This window comes from Budorcas taxicolor, chromosome 8 (genome assembly GCF_023091745.1).
Source record: "Budorcas taxicolor isolate Tak-1 chromosome 8, Takin1.1, whole genome shotgun sequence".
NCBI classification, from domain to species: Eukaryota; Metazoa; Chordata; class Mammalia; order Artiodactyla; family Bovidae; genus Budorcas; species Budorcas taxicolor.
Genome location: NC_068917.1, coordinates 109,009,153 through 109,032,875, shown reverse-complemented (window position 1 = coordinate 109,032,875; position 23,723 = coordinate 109,009,153). Strand labels below are relative to the sequence as shown.

Here is a 23,723-nt window from a genome sequence, read left to right as displayed (position 1 = left end):
TTCTCCCCTTGACCAAATGTGAATAATAGCCCAGCTCTGCCAGATTGTATGCCGTTTCATCATATCTGCGGTCAGAGGGGCTGATCAGGCCCACCGTCAGCACACAAGCTTTCTGCCTTGCTGCCCAGAGGAGACACTGAATGAAAACTGGAGACATTTGGAAGTGTTCGAGGCACCGAGAGTCGGATGAGAAGCACATTTTGTACCGTGGGGTTCTTTCCACTTCACAATAGTGTAACATTTAGGAATGCAATTTTAAAAAGGAAAGGAAGAGAAGAAAGCCCTCGGTGGATGAGTGCCGTGACGGCAGTGAACACACTCAGTGGTCCTCCAGGAGTGATGGCGAGGGGCTGTCCTGCTCCCCAGACCGGCTCTCCTCACACATGTTAGCAATCGCCCGTCCAGTCAAATGTATTAGCATCATTGGTCCTCGGGATGGTAGGGATGACGAGGGCTTTTATGGCCTTAATTAATCCAACTGTAGAAAAGGACAGGCTCTGTTAGCCAAGTGCACGTTAATGCTGAGTTAATATCATTAAATTCTGTATTGGTATCAAGTTGCAAGACTGTCCGGAGAGTTGCTCACGAAAGCAGCCCTCACCAGCCTGCTTTGTTAAGCTGTGAGCACCCCAGGGAGGGGCTTTGCCTGAGTGGCTTGGGACCGTGCCCATAGTGCGTAGCCCTCTCCCAGGCATGGGGTGGGCATTCAGTAACTGACTGTGGGCTGCTCAGCAGTGGGCCTGTCACGTCTGCCCTGGACCTCGATGACGAAGGCTTGTCTGTGACTCTTTCTACCAATTCCTCAAAGGCAGAGACTGGTTCTTTACAGCAGATGCCGCCAGGGCCGTGGTAGAGCCTCTTGGCCCAGGGTTATTTCAGCTGCAGCTGTGGTACACACCCAGGCTCACCTTGTGCTGCCAGCAACCTTAAATGCACACTTGCATTTTCTGTTCCATGGCTCATATGAAACTGAGCTCCCTAGGCCTGGGAGCAAACCATGCTAAAAAGAGTGTGGGGAAATTGGCTCCCTCCAGGGAGGCTCTCCCAGGGATGGGGGAGCCCAGTGGGCTGCTGTCTATGGGGTCGCAGAGTCAGACACGACTGAAGGGACTTAGCAGCAGCAGGGAGGCTCTCCACCAATGGCTGTCAGAAATCGGGAGGTATGGGTTCCAATCCCCCAACTTTAAGCCAAACAGTTGCGGGAGCATCCCTCCCCTCACTCCTCAAGGGTCCCTTTGTAAGCAACCCCCCATCACTCACGATGACAGACAGTGATGCGCCTCGGTGTTGACTGTCCCTCTTCCCTGTCTCATCCTTCCTGTTCCCCATGCCTGTTTTCTCGGAGTCACCTCCCAGATACACCATCTGCACCCAAGCCCTTCACTTAGGCTGTGCTCCCTGAGGAACGCAAGCCTTCTTCATGTTGTGCTCACAGCCATCAGCTTGGTTTACACGCGTGTGTGCTAAGTTGCCTCAGTCATGTCCGACTCTTTGTGACCTCATGAACTGTAGCCCATCAGGCTCCTCTGTCCATGGGATTCTGCAGGCAAGATTACTGGAGTGGGTTGCCATGCCCTTCTCCAGGAGATCTTCCCAACTCAGGGCTCAAACCTGCATCTCTTCCATCTCCTGCAGGTAGGTTCTTTACCACTAGCACCACCTGGGAAGCCCAGCTCGGTTTACAGTACACCATAAATGCACTCACTCCCTAGACAACTATTTATGGAGAACGTGCTGTGTATAGACACTTTGCTAAGTGAACAATTTCTTTATCGTGGGACTTATATCGTGGGCAGTATAGTAATGCATCAGTATGTGAAGTGAAATAGGGGCTAGAGAGTAATTCAGTTAGATTGAGTAGCTGAAGAAGGCCTTTCTGAGGAAGTGACATTTAAGCGACCTCCTTCTGAGTAAGAAGAGGGAGTGAACCATGCAAAGACATGGGGAAGAACTCTCAAGCCATGGAGACCGCAGGTGCAAAGGCCCGGTGGTAGGAGCGTGCTCTGCATCCTAGAGGAGGAGGAGGGGGAAGGATGCCAGCCTGGCTGGAGTGAGTGAGTGAGGAAGGGAGCGCAGGCGGTGACGTCAGAAGAGAGGGCGAGAGGAAACAGGACGTTGGAAGTGCTCAGTGATTTGGTGAATAATAGAATCTTTGTGTGCTCTGCCCTAACAGTGTTTAATGGTGGGAAAGGCTCAGGTTTTGGCATCTGACAGCTCTGGATTTGAAGCCCAGCCTTGTTATTTTAGATGGAGTGTGACCTTGGGCAACTTGCTTAAGATCCATGAACACTTTTTTTTTTTTCCTCTCATTTATAAAATGGCAATCATAACGTCTACCTCATAGGATTTGTATCTGGTAGGACTCCTGGTTGCAAGTAACAGAAAACAAGTGGAAACTAGCTTTGGCAGAAAAGGGAAATACTGAGTCATGCATTTGAAATATTCAAGGGTATATCTAACTGCAGACACAGCTGATCAAGGCTTCAGATGATGTCACCAGGACTTGGTCTCTGTCCCAGGTGTTGGTCTGATAGATCAGGCCTGCTCACTTCTTACCTCTTGCTGGTCTCCAACATGGATCATGCCATTGATCACATGCCCATCTCGGGAGGGCAGGGGGTTCCACCTAAATCATATAGACTGAAATCAGGGGGGAGCCGGCTCCCCGGTGGAAAGCCAGCATGCTCTAAGAAGCAGGAGGCCGGCTTTAGAGCAGGTCAAGCCTACAGATGTCCACTTCAAGGCTGGTATGAGTAATCTTGGGTGTAATAACAGTGGCTTGAAGCAGGGTTTCGGTTCCCTGCCAGAGACTGGGGACAGGCCAAGTCAGTGAGACTACCAAATCCTAGCCAGTAGACCAGTGGGCAGTGACAAGACCCTGACCCTTCGGCTTTGTGGGAAAGAATTCCCACAAAGACAGAAAGCAGTGAGACAAGTGAAATGTTTATTAGGAGGGAAAAGAGTGCGGTATGTGTGAATAGGCACATAGGCAGACTCAGAGAGCCATGCCCTTGTGGTAGTTTAAATCACTTTCATGGGGCATTTCTTCTGGGTTTGCCTTTGACCAATCAATTCTAAGACCGTATTTGGTATATCTCAGGGTTCTCCCAAGTGTGTGTGAACATCTCCCAGCCAAGGTGGATCCCAGCAGAGAGGCCTATGGGTAGCTTGGCATCACTCCCCTTTCAGAGTTTCCATGGTGGCTCGCCTGGTTTCCCTGGGGTTTACCTTCCCTGGGGAGGGTAAAGCATCTGCCTGCAATGTGGGAGACCCGGGTTCGATCCCTCGGTTGGGAAGATTCCCTGGAGAAGGAAATGGCAACTCACTCCAGTATTCTTGCCTGGAGAATCCGATGGATGGAGGAGCCTGGTGGGCTACAGTCCACAGGGTTGCAAAGAGTTGGACACGACTGAGCGACTTCACTTTCACTCCCCTTTTGACCTCCAACGAGCTTTCTAGTCAGGAAAGTTTCCTGGATTTCGAGAATGAGGAATATTTGTCTCTCACCTTTTATCTGGGCAGGGCCCAGTCTCCTCTCTCTTGATTGCCTGCCGTTGATATTGTGGAGTTTCTGTCCACAGGGAACAAACTCAAACTGCTTAGCGGGGGTGGGGGCCCGGGGTGCGCATGCACCTCCTGCCTCAAGAAGCCATGTGTGTGCGCTCAGTCGTGTCTGACTCTTTTGCGACCCCGTGGACTGTAGCCTGCCGGAATCCTCTGTCCATGGGCTTCTCCAGGCAAGAATACTGGAGTGGGTTGCCCTTCCTTTCTCCAGAACATCTTTCCCACTCAGGGATCGAACCTGCGTCTCCTGCATTGGCAGCTGGATTCTTTTACCACTGAGCCACCCAGGAAGCCTCATGAGGGTGAGTCAGAAGCCCCTAGCACAACATCAGGCATATAGGAGCTCTCAGTAGATATTGGCTAGACCACCATCACCGTTTTCAGAGCCCTTATATTTTTTGGCAGTCCCTTCCCTCCTGTGGGCTTCTCTGATAGCTCGTTGGTAAAGAATCCACCTGCAATGCAGGAGACCCCGGTTCGATTCCTAGGTCTGGGAGATCCACTAGAGAAGAGATAGGTTACCCACCCCAGTATTCTTGGGCTTCTCTGGTGGCTCAGCTGGTAAAGAATCTGCCTGCAAAGCAGGAGACCTGGGTTCGAACCTGAGTTGGGAAGATCCCCTGGAGGAGGGAAAGGCTACCCATGCCACTCTTCTGGCCTAGAGAATTCCATGGACTGTATAGTCCATGGGGTCGCAAAGAGTTGGACACGACTGAGTGACTTTCACTTTCGCTCCTGCACCGTGGAAGTCCTGTGCCCTCCTGAAAGAGATCACACAGGAGGCAGCCTGGTTTCCCAAAATAAAGTTCTGATCATCAGTGATAGTGTTAGGAAGATGTATCTGGATCCAGGCTTCAGTCACTGAAGTTTGGTTTCATAGAATTCCACAAATACCTACATGGCCAGCCCTGTGCTGGGTCCTGGCAACACAGAGGCAAACAAAACACAGCTCCCACCAGAAGCATCTTGCCATCCGTAGGCAAATACGTACTAGGAAAGACACAGACTTTGGATGGGGAATGTCCTGGTTCTGGCCTTTTTGCTACCGTTCCCAGGTGGATCTTGTTAGGCCAGGCGTTCAACCTTCTTTGATCCTATTCCTTCATTTGTAAATGCACAATTAACCTAATTCCTTAGGTTTTACTGAATATTAATCAGTGCAGTCACTCAGTCGTGTCCGACTCTTTGTGACCCCATAGACTGTCACATGCCAGGCCTCCCTGTCCATCACCAACTCCCAGAGCTTGCTCAGACTCATGTCCCTCGAGTCAGTGATGCCATCCAACCTTCTCATCCTCTGTCATCCCCTTCTCCTCCCACCTTCAATCTCTCCCAGCATCAGGGTCTTTTCCGATGAGTCAGTTCTTCACATCAGGTGGCCACAGTATTGAATATTAGTCAAGCCATGGTTGTTTTGAATGTTTAATCAAGGGAATTACATAAAACTGTCTAGAACTGTTGATGTCATATGATAAGAGCTAAAGAAACATCTCCTTCTTCATTGCCTACCTTCTGTCCTTCTTATTACTGCATTTTGCAGAAAAAAAAAGGGAGGGTAGGTGATAGGGAATTAGGTATTATGTAATGTATCTGAAAGCAGCTGAGTCTGACCACTAAAGAGTTTGTCATCCAGCAAATTGAGGAGATACGATGAGGATGAGGTAGCCTGGGGGAGGGAGCTCTAACATTGTAAACCATTCATGTAGCAGCTACCCTGCATACGTTATCTCATTTATTCCTTGCTGGTTCTCTGATGATCCTCTACTTTCCAGATGAAGAAGTCGTCTTGGAGAGTTTAACCATCCATCCCTAGATAACTAGTTCATTAGTGGTGGAGCCTGGCTTCAAAAGCAGGTCTCATCTGCCCCCCCCCCCCAGCCCAATCTCTTTTTCCTAGCTCATACTGAGATGACAGCGAACGTGAGAAGCATGCAGCAACCAGTTCTTCTGATTTAAAATAACATTAGGTTTTGGAAGAAACAAACGGACTGCAGCTGAACGGCGCGAGGCCCTCGAAGATGCATTTTGTCACCGACAAGGTCTCAGAATGAGCTTCTCCATTTGCCCAAGGAAAGGAAAGGTGGGGGAGACGCAGAGCTCTGCTGCTGCCTGGGCACTGCAGTGAAGTCATCTGCGGGTTAGAGAGAGGCCAGGCACAGGGTGGCCTCTAAATCCCCTCGGCGTTTCCTGTAAAGAGCGTGGCGTTCAGAGCAGGGACCTTTCTCCCCACCTGGGCTAAATAACTCACTGCCCCAGCCCCTTCCATCTTGGAATTTCTTTGCTGCTTTTCTCCCAACCTGTTTTCAATTTGCTCTCATGGCCGGCTTTGACTGTGACCTCAACTCAATCAGAAGCAAGAGAGAGAGAGGAGAGAGGGAGGGAGGAGGAGGAGTGGGTGAACCGAGAGGAAGAGCACCGAGGCAGTGATGAAAGGGGAGGGAGAGAGCACTGAGGCAGAGGAGGTGGGCCTTCAGGAAAATCGCTCTGTGCTTTGCGGGGTTGGTTCTGAAGCTTCAGCACAATCGTGATTGACCTTTTCTGCGGATGGTAATGAGAGCAAGGCTTGGGCCTGAGTGGATCAAGAAATGTGTGGGGGTCTGGCCCGAGCCCACTCAGGTTACAGCCCCAGAAGGGCCATAATGGGGAACAGGCACATTCCTGTTCAGCGGCTCCCAACTCCCTATCTGTTTTCAAGGAAAGGAAAACAGAAAAAGAATGTTAGGGGAGGCTGGGACAGGCATGGGCCAGGTGGCAGTAGCAGCCTGGGTCTAGAAGGCTTCTGCCATGCGGCCGTGACAAAGTGCTGGGAAAGGGGACGGAGGTAGCCCGAGCAGTGTCCTGGTGGAAGGCGCACAGCACTCAGAGGCAGGCGAGCTGGACTGGGGTTCTGGACTCTGCACGAAGGTAGCTGCAGATCCTCGAATGGGGGTGTATTAACAACATTCCCAAGCCTCTGAATTTCTATCAGGGAATGCGGCAGGGTTTTGAGTCAAACATTTTAAGCAATAAAACTTTTAAGCCAAGATTTTTAGAAGACAGTCTTTATTCCCAACCTAAATAAAACATGGGCCATTGGTCTATAAGATAGATCCAACTGGAGTTGATCTGGTTGCAGTTTGGGATGGGTGTACAGGAGACCGGCTTCAGCCCCCACCACATTCACTGTTTCTTCTTACTGCCTGGAGGTCTAGATGTTCTAATTCACAAACCACCGGACTACATTACCTACGTGAAGTCTATGGAATGCCTGCTGTCTTTCCTGGGCTTTCTATCGTCCTCGGAGATTTCAAGTGTGAGAAGACGGCAGGGTGGAGCTGTGTGCCATGTAAAGGGCCTGGCACATAGGAAATGCGCAGCTCATGTGGTTCACATGCGTGTTGATTAAAGCTGGTCACAAACAGGAGCTCAGGCTGCTTGAGCAGCTGTGGAAGCTCTTCTGTTCTCAGTGATTTTATCGCATATGCTCACTGGCAGGAATTATCTCATAGGCTCTAGGCATTGAGAGGTCAAGCTTGTTCCAGGGCTGCCTCCCACTTTGTGTATGGCCGTGGGCATGACCACTTTCTTTATCTAGGCTTCAGTTTTGTCACCTGGAAGAGGAGCAGGCTGGATAAAAATAATCCCTGACGGTCCTTGTATCTCTCCTCTATTGTGATGACAACAATAATAACAAAACAATACCAAAGCTGATTTCTGTTTTGAGTTGTCACTGTATGCCAGACATTGTGCTAACTGGTTTGTAAACAGTATACATATATAATATTTTATATGATATTTGCAACAATGCTGTTAAATTAGATCGCATTATTCTACCCTTTTAACATATGATAAAAATAGATGTGGAGAGTCAAGGAACCTGTCCAAAGCAAATTGTAACTGGGGATGTACCAGGATTTAGCCCCAGGCAGTGTAAATGCAGAGCCCAAACCCTTAACCACTGCACTTTATTGCTGTTCATTCAGTTATACCGCTGCCAGACATGGAATGTGTATACCGTGATACCGCAGTGCATATGTTGAATTGCACAGATTCACCTTTGTACTCGGAGAAGCCCCCAGGCCTTTCTTACCAACCCCCCACCCTCACTGGGAGAGGACGGACACTGAGGAGTCGCTGCAGTCACCTGTCTCCTTCTAGGTTGCATTTAAACCTTCTGGAATAGAGTGCCAAAGCAAGCAATCTTACAATTTACTTTATGGGTCTATTCTTGTATTTAACAACCCTTCCTCTTGTCAGATTACAAGCTGCGGAAGGTCAGGGACCATTTCTTTTATTGTTTCATTTCCCAAGCCTGTAGAGCTGAGAGAGTGGCACGAATTCAATCGCAATTCGAAAGGAATTGAGAAAGCTCCCTTTCTAACACTACTGGTTTTTTGAACTTTCTCTAGGAGGCAGCAGAGCATCAAAGAATGGCTTTGGAATTTAGGAGGATATGGGTTCAAATCTCAGCTCTGTCTCTTCCTAAATGTGTGAGCTTAACTTTAGCTTTATCACAGAGATACTAACATTTAACTCCTTAAGACTGAATGTTGTGAGAATTAAATGGGAAAAACAAAGGTTGGTGTGAAAATATCCGTTTTCTTTTATGTGTGTACAGTCCCAAGCAGAACTGAACACTAAGCATCGTCATCATGTGTCTGGCGTGACTAGCTTATCTACTCCACATTATCCAGGTTCTTTCCTTGAACTAAACCTACAAACTGAGCCATATGCTGAACTTGCTGACCAATGGGGCTTTTATCCATGGTCTAAGTTATTCTGAAATGCATGGAAATGTCTGGAAAACGATGTCCATTTGAACCTGAATGTCAACCATCTTTTGGCTTGAAGACAGTTAATACAGGCCACAGCATACTGAATTCCCTCACTGAGGGCCAGCTCTTTCAATGGCTATCTGGAAGCAAATGGAAAAGCAGACAGACATGGATTCAAGCTCAAAGAAAACAAATAAAAGCGGCCAGACTTGGAATCCTGAAAAACCACGAGAAACAAAGCTCTCACTCCATCTAGTGAATAGTCCCCTGTTTTTCCTCCTTTATTTTTCACCCCATATATTATTCTGCTTTGGTACCAATTAGAAGACATCTTTGGATTATGATTTGATTATGGAAGAAGCTTGATATAAGAGGCCTACAGAAAACATAGGGATGCCAAAATTGGTAATAAAAAGCATTTCAATTACCTCCTCAATATTTGGGGGGGGTGTGGGGAGCAAAACCTCTGATTCTAAACAGACTTTCTTCCTGGACTCAGCCTTTCTGTCTAGATTGCAATCTCATAAAAGAGTCATTGACCCCTTGCTGCAGAAAGGCAAACTGAGACTTGAGAAATTAAGGGACTTGTAGTAATTGTTAGAACTCAAATTCAGTCCCAAGTCTGTCTGGCAATAGCAGCTGAACTTGTGTGTCATTGACTTTAGCCTGATTCGGACCCTTGCTCTGGTGCGTATGTATCAAATCTGCTTTTTTTTTCTTTGTAAAAAGCAGAAAACAAAAAACACGACACATCAGATGTACGTTGTTGGGCCACAGGGACAAATAAGTTTTAGAACTGGTGTCTGTCTGAATCATCCCAGGGTCACCTAGACAGTTCAGTCAGGTGACTGTCACATGGTTCACTTGTGAGTGAAGGTGAAACTCTTCTTTAAAAGACCGAAAGGAAGTGATCTGTAAATTCTGTCCACTCAGTTCCCTGGTAGAGAAGTGCCATGTCTTCCCAGACACATGGCCAGTGTTTCTGTTTCATGATGATTCTACCATGTCGGATCATCCTTAATCCCACTTGGAGAGAAGACAGTTGAACAGACGTCCTCCTCTTGTTTATTGCTGAGAATCTAAGTAAGGAAAAGAGTGCAAAGCCCTTCATATCACGCATGAAGAAGAACAAGGAGTCAGCAGTTTGGAGGCCTCGTCTCGTTTCATATCTCATAGTATATATAGTACTCACCTGCCTCTAAAATCATCGTGTTTTAGAACTGGAAGGCTTAGAGGCCATTTGGTGGTTTAGCGGTTTAGTTGCTAAGTCACGTCCGACTCTTTCAACACCTCGGACTGTAGCCTGCCAGACTCCTCTGTCCATAGGATTCTCTAGGCAAGAACCCTGAAGTGGGTTGTCATTTCCTTCTCTAGGGGATCTTCCCAACCTGGGGATTGAACCCAGGTCTTCTGCACTGCAGGCAGATTCTTAACCAACTGAGCTATGAAGGAAGCCCCAGAGGCCATTTAGTCTGGCTCATTTACTTTAATTTTTAAATAATTTTCATTGATTTTTTTTCCTTGTTGCAAAAGCAATACATGTCCATTGTAGATAATTTTTAAAAGATAGATAGCCACAACTAAAAGAGAAAGTACCCATTATCTCACTTTCCAAAGTCATGTTCTGCATTTGCTATATCTTATTCCTTTTCCTAGACAGATATACATGTAAAATTTCCACAAAAAATTAAATTATTCTGTAATAATGTAAACTGTTCTTTTTAAACTCACTATGCTATGGATATCCTTTCAAATAACTTTGTTTTCCTCAATGTTATTTTTGATGACTATAAAATATTTCATTGCATCATTGACCTATAGTTAATTTTACTGTCTTGATACCATTAAATATTTAGCTGTTTTAAAATTCTTGCTAGTGTAAGTAGTATCATAGTGTTTATCCTTATAACTTAATCTTCATGCACAGCTTTTTTTATTTTATGTTCTCAGAAATCCAAACAGCGACTGTAGTACCTTCACTTTTCAGAGGAGAAAACTAGAGTACAGAGATGGGAATTTAGTTGTCCAAAGTTATACAGCAAATTCCCAACAAGACTAAGCCTAGATCCCAAGATTTCAGATGTTTAGTTATTCTTTCTAGTCTTCATCTTACCTTCTTTTATTTTATAGAAAGATGTATTTGCTCACTTTTTTAAACCTGTTCCTTGTATTGGCTGTGTCGGGTTTTCCCTGCTGCACGCGGGCTCTCTCCAGCTGTGGAGGACAGGGCCTGCTTGTTGCCGTGCGCGGGCCTCTCGTGCGTCTCCATGTTGTGGAGCACGGGCTCTCGGTGGGTGGGCTTTCGCAGCGGTGGCTCATGGGCTCAGTAATCACTTCCCTTGGGCTCTGGAGCACAGGCTCAATAATTGTGGTGCGCGTGCTCAGCTTCTCTAGGGCAGTGGGCTCTTCCCAGACTAGGGATCAAACCTGTGTCCCCTTCATTGGCAGGTGGGTTCTTTGCCACTGAGCCACCAGGAACGCCCATCTCATCTTTGTGATTAACCCTATTTCTAGTAAATTTCAGCAGCCTCCTAAAATCCAATGGCTAGACTGATGTTTGGAAATCACGAGGTCCAAGGCACTTGCTCGTCTACTGTCCCTTCCTGTCTCATGAGCTTCATCACTAATCAGTCATGGAACTCTTTCCCTGTTAGCTGTAACAGTCTCAGTCCACCTCAGCATAACATACCATGAAGCCAGTACCGCTGTGTAACAGTGACCATGTGACATGAGGCCTGTTTGACATCCTTAGTCCAACACCTTCATCATGCGAGGAAAGAAACTGCAATTCCAAAAAAGCTTGCTGAAGAAGTGGAGAGGAAGTAAATGGCAGTGACAAGGCCAAAATAGTTACTCTAGACAGAGAGCACTGTCCTCCTGTTGCCTTGTCAAGCATTTTTATTGCACAGTAATGTACCTCATTTGAGCTTTGCTACAATCTTATAAAGGTGGGTATTAGTATCTCATGTCACACTTGGGAAAATGCAGACAGAAATTTAAGCAGAGAGTCATCGGGAGTAGACCCTGATCTGTGTCATTTTCATATCCTGTGCTTGTTCTGTCCATTACTCCTCTTAATAATGGTATCCAGACGTTGGATGGGTTTGGACAATAGCAAGAATGTCTGCTCACCAAGGCCTGACCTGGGGAGCTCATCTTTCTTTGTCTCCCTCCAGGAGAATTCCTGAGTTTTGCCGATGACTTACTCTCTGGCCTGGGTACATCTTGTGTAGCAGCTGGTCGAAGCCATGGCGAGGTCCCTGAAGTCAGTATCTACTCTGTCATCTTCAAGTGTCTGGAGCCGGATGGCCTCTACAAGTAAGACATACTTTGCATGTGGGGAGCATGAAGCAGAAAGGAAAAGTTAAAGTAGTCTGGGAGGCAAGGCATGAGTAATCTGTCCAGGCCAGCCAAGTGTTTTATAGACCAGTCTGTGTGTGCACCTCAATAGGCTAAGATTTAGAAATATCACCACAGTGAGTCACAGAATCATACACTGCTAGTGCTACAGGGCCCTAGGAAGCCAGCCACTCGGAACCATTCCTCCTACTGAGGAAGAAACAGCAGGCCGGGGAGGGAGCACAGCCTACAAGGAGGGCAGAGACGGGAGTCTCTGTGCAGTGTTCTTTTCTCGATTTCATGATGTCCCCTCTGAAAGATGGTAGATCGGCGGATCTAAAGTCTATATTCATCTGTAGGATATACATATACTCTCTCACTATTAGGTCCATCCAGACCCTTACTAACAGTACCATTATGACTGTTTCATAGAGTATTGCACAGAGTCATTGCATCCCAGTGTCTGGAGATGCAAATGCTGACTCATCTGAGACTCACCTGTTCATCTCCGAGGGGGAGGGGGCTCATTGTCTTTGTTTCCCAACTCAGTGAGTGTTTCCTCATTCAGGTGTGGCTGCAGAGCTGCAACAGAGAGTTCTAGAGACCTGCTCTCTTCATTCTCTGATTATGAAGCCATAAGCCACCTCCCTCTCCCATCTAGAAAGCTGCCATTGTTGACTACGGCACTGGTGACCAATTAATTATTCAGCTCACTCATATTTTTTCTTTTATTCATTGATTCATTTGCCTATCCATCCATCTATCCGCTGTTTGTCTCTCCATCTATCTCCCCCTCTCTTCTTTCCTTTATCCATCCATCCATCGCATTCATCTATCTGTCCATTCATTCTTATACTCCATCATTCTTTCACTTATTTATTCACCCTTTAATTCATTCACATTTTTATTTACTCACTTATACTCATTTCCTTATTCAATAGACCTGTCTAAATATTTCCTATGTCTTGGCACTGTTAGAAGGCAAGTATAAATGTGCCCAAGACAAAATCTCTATCCTCAGATAACTTGAAACCTAATGGCAGTATGAAAGACCGCAGACCATGGATTCAAATCTGCGTTTGGCATTTTTAGTTGTGTGGCCTTAAGTCACTTTGCCGCTATGAACCTCAGTAAAGCTGAAATAATAAAACTCAGGTTGTAGATCTGCATGAGAATTAAATAAGGAACACCTTAGCAGAGTGTCTAAGTATGTGCTCAGTAAATAATGTGTGTGTATGTGTGAGTTGTTCAGTCGTGTCCAACTCTGTGAACCCATGGACTGTAGCCCACCAGGCTCCTCTGTCCATGGGATTTTCCAGGTAAGAACGCTGCAGTGGGCTGCCATTTCCTTCTCCAAGGGATCTTCCCAGCTCGAAAGGAAGGATGATCCAGGGATTGAACCCAGGTTTCCTGCATTGCAGGCAGATCATTTACTACCTGAGCCACCAAGGTAGCCCCTCTGTGATCTGTAAATGTCCCCCATCTCCAAAGAGCTTCCGTAGTGGACTGAGCGACAACTCATCTCCAAAACGTATCCCATCCCTATTTTCTGTGCAAGACCATGACTTTTTTGAAGACCACTGGGCTCTTTTCAGCTCTTGACATTTTCAGGCTCATTGGAGCACTCAATGTGCTCATACACCAGACTCCGGAATATCACCATGAGACGGAAATCAGGGCTTCTGACCTGGGCTCTGCCAATGACTGTGTCATAAACGTTAGGGCCCAGGGTTTATTTTATACAGAAAGGTAGGATCAGTCAGGGACAGCAAGAACTCTAGGAATGGAATCCCTAAAGTACAATAGGCTATAGACATCTTTCAGTGGGACGTGTGGGCAACTTTTACAGCCGTGGTAGTGTTTATATTTAGGTCTTTGGAGCATGAGTCTGCAGCCTCTTAATCAGTAAAGTCTGATGCTGATCCCTTGAGCTCTAGGGTCACTGCATCTGTGAAACAGAAGCATGCGACGAGATTAAGAGCTTTATGATCCTCTTCAACTCTAAAGGCTATGATCGTATGAAGAAAGCAGCGTTTTGGAAAGAGTTCCTGCTGCCTGACTTCTGACCTCCATCCCTTATTGAGGGGATAGACTGGAGGCAGGCAGACCTCCACCCTGCACTTCCTTGGCTGTTTGGCATTGAGGGAACCTCTCAACCTTCCAGCCTCCATTTCCCTCCGTGTGTAAATCAGACAATATGGTGTCTGGTTTGCTGGGAGCCCAGGGAGGATTTGATGAGCTAATAATGCCCCCAAATTCTTCACTTTGCCACAAGCCCCCAGTAGGAGCGTGAGGACCGCTAGCTGTTGTCTCTATCGCGCTTGCTGCCCCTGCGGTAGGAGTAATGAGTTTCAACTCCCTCCCCTGCATTCTGCAACTGCTGGGCGAGAAGATGTAGCAGACAGGGACAGAGCCCCGGCAGGTGGTTCCTGTCTGCTGAGACGTGAGTAGTGACCCTGTCTCTGGGTGACATTGCGTGGACTCGGCATTACCCAGGCTGGAGTCCTACAGGCCCGGTATGTCGAGAGAGGGAATGTTTTATGGAACCCCAAGAGCAATTAACCCCGAGAGCTGATACATAAGCTGCCATGCTCCAGGAGTGATGAGTACCTTCCCTCGCCTCTTCTGTTCCTCCTGACCGACATCCCCCCCACCTCCCTCCCACCTCTCAAAGCAGGAGCATCATTTCTTCTCCTGTCCTGGAAATGTGCTCGTCATGAGCCTGTCATCCCTAACGCTGAACACTTCTTTATTTTCTTTCTGAAATCGGTTTTATTAACCAGCCTGGGATGCGGGCCGCTCTGACAAGGAGCCAGCGTGTTGTTTGGACCCGTCTCTCATCCCACTGGCGGCTCTCCTCCCCTGAAGTCTGACCAACTCAAGTCTCCAGTTTTAAAAGAGTTCCAGTGTCAGTTCTTGGGGTTTTGCATTTTCTGCTTGCTCATTGCTTACCAAAATGAGTTTTCTTCCTCTTGGGCCAAAAAGGCCACGTGTGGCAGTGGAAAGAGCTCAGGCTTTGGAGATCAGCAGAGCTGGGTGTACATCCTGCTGCTGTCCCATACCCACAGCCGGCCCCGGGGAAGGCCCTGGGTTACTGCTCTAGACAGCAGTTCCTCCCTCTGGGAAAGGGGGCTGGGAATCTTCTGATCTCATAGACTTGTAGGGAAGAGCATGAAGTAACTCCATGAATGGGGTTTACCAGAATGCATGGCATGTGGGGGAGGTCTGCAGGAAATGTTAGTTTTTTTTTCTTTTTCCTCTTTCATTCTCTTTGACCCAGTTGCTGGTTTTCAGTGTCTCTTTTTTTCCCCAGGATAATCTGGGAAGAGCTATTCTCTAAGAGGCAAGCTGGGAGTTCCACTGGTCCTGAAAAGAATGAGCATCTAGGATCATTCGGAGAGAAGTAGGAGAAGGCGATGGCACCCCACTCCAGCACTCTTGCCTGGCAAATCCCATGGACGGAGGAGCATGGTGGGCTGCAGTCCATGGGGTCGCTAAGAGTCAGCACGACTGAGTGACTTCACTTTCACTTTTCAGTTTCATGCATTGAAGGAGGAAATGGCAACCCACTTCAGTGTTCTTGCCTGGAGAATCCCAGGAATGGGGGAGCCTGATGGGCTGCCGTCTACGGGGTCACACAGAGTTAGACACAACTGAAGTGACTTAGCAGCAGCAGCAGGCTGAAAAGTGGGAGAAGGCAATGGCAACCGACTCCAGTACTCTTGCCTGGAAAATCCTATGGACGGAGGAGCCTGGTAGGCTGCAGTCCATGGGGTCGCTAAGAGTCGGCACGACTGAGCGACTTCACTTGCACTTTTCACTTTCATGCATTGGAGAAGGAGATGGCAACCCACTCCAGTATTCTTGCCTGAAGAATCCCAGGGACAGAGGAGCCTAGTGGGCTGCCTTCTGTGGGGTTGCACAGAGTCGGACACAAGTGAAGTGACTTAGCAGCAGCAGGCTGAAAAGAGAGCATGAATCTAGACTCCCGAGTTTTAATTAAGCACGGGTGACATCAAACCCTCCGTCCATGGCTGCCAGAAGAGGTGATGGAAGAGTTCAGGTGATGGAAGAGTTCAGGTGCTTAGGCCCAGAGGCACAGTGTCTCAGTCAGAAAGTCTGGGTTCATACCCCCCTACCACCACTTCTGTCTCTGGGACCTTGGGCGGGATGTTCACATCCTGTCTTGTTTCACACATTCAGCGTCTTCAAAACGAAGATGAATTAGACCCACCCCAGCTAGAGATTTCTCAGTATGCATCCTTCTGCCATAGGGACTTTTTTCTCATTCTCTCTCTTCTCCTCCTGGGCTCTTGCTCTTCCAACTCTCCATACCGTCTCGCTTATGTTGTACCCTGCCATACCTCTCTGCCCCTCTGTCCATCTCTCCTGGCTTTTGTTCTGTCTCTTGCGTGAGTATTTCCCACATAGCTTACTGTCTGTGTCTGCCACCGACCAGTCATCCCCTCTTTGCCTTTCTGTGTGTTATTCTCTTCGTTTGTGTTTCTCTGTGTGCGTCAGATTTCCCAAGTGGGGCTAGAGGTAAAGAACCTGCCTGCCAGTGCAGGAGACTTAAGAGATGTGGGTTCGATCCCTGAATCGGAAGATCCCTGGAGGAGGGCGTGGCAACCCACTCCAGTATCCTCGTCTGGAGAATCCCATGGACAGAGGAGCCTGGTGGGCTGCAGTCCATTGGGTCACAAAGAGTCAGACACAACTGAAGTGACTTAGCAGGCACTCACGCACATGTGTATCTCAGTTGCTCAATCCTGTTGCTTATTCGAGGTTTTTGGTTCATCCTTCTCTGTCTCTCTCCCTCTGGCCCCCGTTTACCCCCACTCCCTCTCTCCACCCCACCTAGGGAGGCAAATTGCTTTCACAGCCTCTCCATCCGTGTAGCTTTACACAGCAGCACAGAGTTGAGACCAATTGTAAGAGTGAAAGTCAAGTCTGATTTTTTTCTTTTTCTCGTCCTAAGCTCACCCTGGTATAAAATCAGCACTCAGGCCTGTTTAAATTGAATTTCCTTGTTTGTTTCATTTGTTTTACTTCTGAATGAAAACAAACAAAGAGCAGCAGAGGGAGTGGGTCCCCAGCAGTTCGGACTGTGTGACCAGCTCCTGCGCCTTTGGGCTGCTGGAGTCAGAGGGTGACCCTGAACCGGGATTGCCGCATCCACCGCTTCTGCCCTCGCCTGGCCGGAAGCCTAGACACCCTTTTGGTCGCCGCTCCCCAATTTCCTATTATCCGAGGTAATTAGCCTCTGTCTTGTTTTGGCCGCCTTGCCTTTCTCTGAGCATGGATGACTGCCAAAGGGTCCTGAGCAAACACACAGCAGCAGCCAGGCCTAATTCCTGGGGTGGGGGCTCATCTCCACACATTCAGAGGCTTGCCGCAGGCCTGCCCCCCCCTCCTGGGCCTCAGCTCTGTGACAGGAATGCCAAGGGAGCCGGGGTCCCGCACCCCCATGCGCACGCCCACAGGGGGACCAGAGGCTCAGGGCGAGGGAAAAGCCTGAGGTCAGGAGTCAGACTGGGAGCGGTTCCCACACTTGCTCCTGGCAAGACCTGGGAGTTCTCCCAAGCTCCTCCCCCGCCTCTGGCCTTGATGTTCTCACCTGTGAAATGGAAAGGTTAAACTCAGTGGGTTCTGTGACTTGCATACTGAGGCAGCGATGGAGACTCCAGACCAATGGCCCAATTCTCAGAGGCCCCAGAGCCTCCTGGATAACAGGGGTGAAGCAATGGTAAGCATGTATTGGGCACTCACTCAGTGTCAGGAACCAGGCCAAGGATGTTCCATGTGCTGTCTCATTCCATCCTCACTATAACCCTACAGATCTGGCATCACCGTCATCATATTTTGTATCTCAGGTGGGGAAACTGGGATTTAAAGGACTAAACATTTTGTCCAGAGTCACATGAGAAGAAGAGAGAGAGCTGAGAGTCATACCCAAGCCGACCCCCCCGCCTCCCGCCACCCTGCTCCCCTCACATGCTGTTCTTGACCTTGTCCTTGTCCACTCACACACGTGGAATTCTCAAAAGTACCTGGCAGAGATAGTGGAGGAGGACCTTCTAACTATAAGCAAACATTTGCGATGGAAAGAACACTGGAGACAAGAATATCCCGATCTTCAGGAAAGGTACTTCACACCTCGTCTTTCTCATCTGGAAAATGGAGCTGATTAATCCATCCATGAAATGGAGATAATTACACCTTCCCAAGATGTTGCAAAGAGCAACCTGGATAGTATATGAGAAAGTGCTTTGAATCTGTCCTAAGACATGTGAACATAAGAATTTACCACGATCACCTTGTCAAAAAAGCAGCAAAGGGAAGGGCAATAAATGTTTTGAAGGCATATCCCTCTCCACACCCTGCCACACATACATATTTTTTATTCAGGTCTTTGAACTCAGAGGTAAATTTGTACCTTGGTTCCAGTACCTATGGGCTTCTCTTGTGGCACAGCTAGTAAAGAATCTGCCTGCAATTCGGGAGACCTGGGTCCATCCCTGGGTTGGGAAGATCCCCTGGAGAAGGGAAAGGCTACCCACTCCAGTATTCTGGCCTGGAGAATTCCATGGACTGTATAGTCCATGGGGTCACAAAAAGTCAGGCATGACTGAGCGACTTTTATTTAACTTTCGGTACCTATACCGTGTGGCCCTGGGCAAATTTCTTAACCTGTCTGAGTTTCCATTTTGTCATCTGTACAATGGAATCATCTTACTAATAGGAACTGTTTCATAGGATCACGAGGATTCAATGAACCAAAACATGTAAAGAGCACAAGATAGCCTGCAGCTCACTGTCAGTACTTCATCACTGATGAGAGGATGACCGCTGTTACCAGTCTTTGTTATTACAGGACGCTACCTAAGCAGTCGTGCCTGGGGCACTGTATTGACTGCTATGTTCACAGCATTCCAGTGGGAGAGTGAGTCCGTCCTTCATCTGACCTTGATTCCTTTACTCATCACTCTGCACACAGGGCTAGAATGTACCTTCCTTAAGGTCTTTGCTTCTACTGTTCTTTCCCCAGGAGGGCCTTCTCCTGACTCTTTCCATGACCCCTGGCTCTGCTCCTTCAGGTCTATGATCAAATGTCATCTTCTTAGAGAAGGCTTCTTTGACCACATTATCTGCAATAGATCACACCTACCATACACACAGACATACAAAGCCATGCCACTTAATAGAGCAGTAGTGATTTAGCATCTAATTTACTTATCTGTTGGGTTTCCCTGGTGGCTCAGATGGTAAAGAATCTGCCTGCAATTCGGGGGACCTGGTTTTCATCCCTGGGTTGGGAAGATCCCCTGGAGAAGGGAATGGCAACCTGTTCCAGTATTCTTGCCTGGAAAATTTCATGGACAGAGGAGCCTGGTGGGCTATAGTCCACGAGGTCACAAAGAGTTGGACACGACTGAGGGACTCACACTTTTACTTTCGCTTCTCCGTTGTCGGCCTTTTCACACTAGACCATCCACTGTGTAGGGTAGGGTCTGTGTCTGCCTTCGTCATCCTGAATCTCTGGTGCCTAGAACAGTGTCTGATGCCAGTAAAGAATCCAGTAAATAGTTGTTGAATGATTTTGAAAAAATGTTGAAGTCAATGCAGAAATCTGGAGATACTGACTTCTCATCGTCACGTCGTTTCTCACCAAATATTCAGAAGACATCCACTGTCTGTCAGGCTGTGATCTGGAACCATATCTCTATATCTATCTCAAGGTTTCTATGTGTCTGTAGCTACCTACCTACCTATCTTGTTGTTGTTCAGTTGCTAAGTCATGTCTGACTCTTTGTGACCCCATGGGCTTCCCTGTTCTTCACCATCTCCTGGAGTTTGCCTTAACTTGCGTCCACTGAGTTGGTGATGCCATCCGATCATCTCATCCTCTGTTGCCCACTTCTCCTCCTGCCTTCAGTCTTTCCCAGCATCAGGGTCTTTTCCAGTGGGTCAGCTCTTCACCTTAGGTGGCCAAAGTATTGGAGTTCAATCATCAGTCCTTCCAATGAATATTCAGGGTTGATTTCCTTTAGGATTGACTGATTTGATTTCCTTGCTGTCCAAGGGACTCTCAGGAGTCTTCTCTAGCACCACGGTTTGAAAGCATCAATTCTTCAGCACTCAGCCTTCCTTATGGTACAATTCTCACATCCATACATGACTACTGGGAAAAAAAACCGGTCTTAAATCTTATCTAACTTAATCCTCAGAACAACTCTCCAAGGCAGTGACTGTTACTCTTACACAACAGATTAGGCAATTAAGGCATGGAGAGGTTAGATAAGTTGACCAGAGCCTCAAGGCTAGTAAATGGAGAAGATAAGATTTGAATTCAGCCAATTTATTTCCAGAGGTTCACTTTGAAATTACTGCACTAGATCCTATCTCCCTGAGTTTGCATAATTCCAAGTCGATTGAGTCCTCGATGCCATTCAACCATCTTATCCTCTGTCATCCCCTTCTCCTCCTGCCTTCAATCTTTCCCAGCATCAGGATCTTTGCCAATGAGTTGGCTCTTTGCAACCGGTGGCCAAAGTATTAGGATCTTTTATACAGAGCTCCCTACTCAGATGTGTTGGAAACACTATGGGAAACAGACTTTGAGTCCTGCCACCAGAAGCTGCATGGTTCCCCCTGAATCCCAGATTTCAGTCCTGGTGATACACCAACAGTTGAGTCCCAAGTCTGTGAAGATCCCTGCTCCTCCTGGGGACGCAGTCCCAATGCCAGTTTTGAGGTGCTCAGGACCTCCAGCTCGCATGACTGAGTTGTTTCCTGACCATGTGTTTCTGCAAACAAGTCCAGGCTCCCTGTCCCAAAAATACTGTTCCAAAAGCCCAGGGGCTCGAAGCCTTGGGTGTAGCATTGCTGGGTTCCCCATCACCTTCAGGACACCCCCCACCCCTTGCCCAGGCCTGGGCAGCGCCTTGAAGAAGCATCCAGGGCCACTGCCATGGATACTATAATTACATATTAGATGGAATCCCAAAGTTTCCTTTTATTTACATTCCTACACTGCCCTCTTCATTTCCTCTCTTTGTGCCAAGAATCAGCACAGAATTTACTGGAAAATGCATGAAAGTCATCAGGAGCCCTTCAGGTCTGGCTTTCATAAGTGCTTACCCAGAGGATGGGAAGCAGGGGGCCTGCGGGTCATCCTGAGTCTGGCCCTAGGACGCTCCAAGTCCTTGGACGACACAGCATTTCCACCTCAGAGGCCTGTGTTTCTCCATTCGTGGGAGAGGGGTGGAGTGGCACCACTACCCCAAAGAATGCTTTATGAGTTCAGATGAGTTCGGAGGCTGGGAGATAACAGAGCCCCGGATGTGGACTCCAGCCCCCGGTGATCAGAGACGGAAGGGTCGGAGTCCGGGTTGAAGAGCTTCATCCGGCTCAAGGCTCTGTGCGTCTTCCCTCTTCCAGCTTCATGCTCCCATCTGGGCATGGCTGGGCCGGCTTCTCAGGGGACTCTCAGCTCCTAGGGGGAAGGAGATGTGCACAGAGGAAACCCCCCGTGCTGACCAGGGCCAGGGCAGCCACCTCTGAGAGCCGAGGCTGAGGCCCGAGGTTGATCCAGGACACAGCAGGGACAGAGCCAGGACGGGCCTGACAGTTCCTGCCGCGCGGCTCTTGCCTGGCTTTTTCTTCCCCCTGTGAAACTTTCTCAGTCTCTCTTTTCTTTCTCTTCAACCCTCTCTTCCTCCCCTACTTCCGTCCCTCCTCTCTTTCTCCCTCCTTTATTTCCTGCATCTTTTCCTTTCTCCCTCTCTCCTCTCTCCGAGTCCCCTCCTGTTCTTCCGTCATCCCCGACTCCCCACACATTTGCCCCTTACTTCTTGTTTCTGTCTGACTCTCCTTTCCCTCTCTTTCCTCCCATCCCCATCCTTGCTCTCCTCTCTCCTGGGTCTATTTCTCTTATCCTCACTCTCTCTGTGCCTGTACATCCTCTTTTCTCCTTTTCTTCTCACTTTTTTTTGGGGCGGGGAGGGGCACGGAGATTCCCTGGTAGCTCAGACGGTAAAGCGTCGGCCTGCAATGCGGGAGACCTGGGCTTGATCCCTGGCTCGGGAAGATCCCCTGGAGAAGGAAATGGCAACCCACTCCAGGGCTCTTGCCCTAGAGAATTCCATGGATGGAGGAGCCTGATGGGCTACAGTCTATGGGGTCGCAAAGAGTCGGACACGACTGAGTAACTTTTCACTTTTTAGTCACCTGTCCTGCTTGCCCCCCACTCTGTCTCTCTTCTTCCATGTTCTTGGGTGTTTTCCTTCCTCCCTTCTCCTCTAGCCCTTCCCACCCCAGCCTAAGAACAAGGGTCCAGGCCTATTATATGAGACGGGGGTGGACAGTCAGTTGAGTGTGGCCGAAGGAGCTGGAGGTCGGCAGGAGCCAGGGGCCTCTGATGTCCCTAAGCCCAGATGGAATGTGGCCTTGCTCTGGCTGCGGTGCCCTGTCCCAGTGGTCAGGGGGTGGGCTGAGTGGGGTGCTCCCTCAGAGGGAGAGCAGCCTAGCTGCTCGAGACTCAATTCGATCCAGCATCAGGTCACACTAACCTCTCCAAAGTGCTCGGTTGGGGCCCCAGAGAGGGAAAGAGCTGTCCTCAGGCCAGAAGCAAATACAGCCGGGAGGCCCAAGCCAAGAGAGACTCGTAGAGGAAAAATAACGCTGTTTTTCAGCCGACAGACAGTGAGGCTCCTAAGACCTGCTGGACTCTCAGGCAGGCTGTTCTTTCCTCAAACTGCGTCAGAATTTCATCCAGGAATGGGCGGCCGGCCAGGCTTCCAGAGGGACAGGGCACAGACGGCTGATGCGAAGCCGTGGAGGGTGCGGAGGCTGCGAGCTGAGGCCGGACTGGGGAGTGGGGCCTTGAATCCCAGGTGCAGGAGCTGGACTAGGTCCTGTGGGCCATGAGGAGCCAGGAAGAGCTGTTGAGGAAGCCCAGGATGTATTTAAGCCTGTGTTTGCAGTGCCAGCTATGAGCATGGCTTAGAGAGCAGGCTGGGTCGAGTGGAGAGACCCGGAGGCCATGGGGGACAGTAAAGGCAGGGTTCTCGCACACTGGGGTCCGGTGAGCGGGGCCCTGAGTAGGGCATGCGCGGGGCCCAAGTGGAGCAGCGCGGGGCCCAAGTGGAGCAGCGCGGGGCCCAAGTGGAGCAGCGTGGGCTCAACTCACTTCCGGAAACATCCGGAAGCAGCTTTTCCTCTTCTGAATATCTGAGCCCGGCTGTGCAGAGTGCTCAAGAAAAGGAGATATGTGTCAGGTAGCCACAATATGCCTTTTCTAAAAAAAAAAAAAAAAAAATTAATTGGTGTATAAGGGCTTTACAATGTGTGCATTCCTGCTCCACAGTGAAGTGAATCGATTATATGCATACATATATCCCCTTCCACCCACCCCTCTATGTCATCACAGGGCACCCAGCTGAGCTCACCATGCTATACAGCAGTTTCCCGCTAGCTATCGATTTTACACATAGTAGTGTATTTATTTGGAGAAGGCAATGACACCCCACTCCAGTACTCTTGCCTGGAAAATCCTATGGACAGAGGAGCCTGGTAGGCTGCAGTCCATGGGGTCGCTGAGTCAGATATGACAGCGACTTCACTTTCACTTTTCACTTCCATGCATTGGAGAAGGAAATGGCAACCCACTCCAGTGTTCTTGCCTGGAGAATCCCAGGGATGGGGGAGCCTGGTGGGCTGCCGTCTATGGGGTCGCACAGAGTCGGACACGACTGATGCGACTTAACAGCAGCAGCAGTAGCAGTGTATTTATTTCAAACACAATCTCTCCATTCATCCTGCCCTCTCCTTCCCCTAACACATCTGCTCTCTATGACTGTATCTCTATTCCTTCCCTGAAACTAGGTACATCTGTACCATTTTTCTGGATTCCACCTGCATGCGTTAATAGACTAACGATTGTTGGTTTTCTGATACAGTGTGCCTGATACTAAGCTAGTCACTTGGGATTTAGAGCTAACCAAGCCAAACAGTCCTTCTTTGGAAGGACTGATGCTAAAGCGAAAACTCCAATACTTTGGCCAC

General features: G+C 48.6%; 1 protein-coding gene across 1 annotated transcript in view; it reads left to right on the top strand.

Annotated features, from left to right (window-relative positions):
- Positions 1-23,723, top strand: part of ASTN2 (astrotactin 2) — a 1,033,755-nt gene that overhangs the window by 961,755 nt on the left and 48,277 nt on the right. The window contains exon 20 of the mRNA XM_052644759.1: positions 11,495-11,636. Coding sequence (XP_052500719.1) covers positions 11,495-11,636 — 142 coding nt within the window. The remainder of the gene's footprint in view (positions 1-11,494; positions 11,637-23,723) is intronic.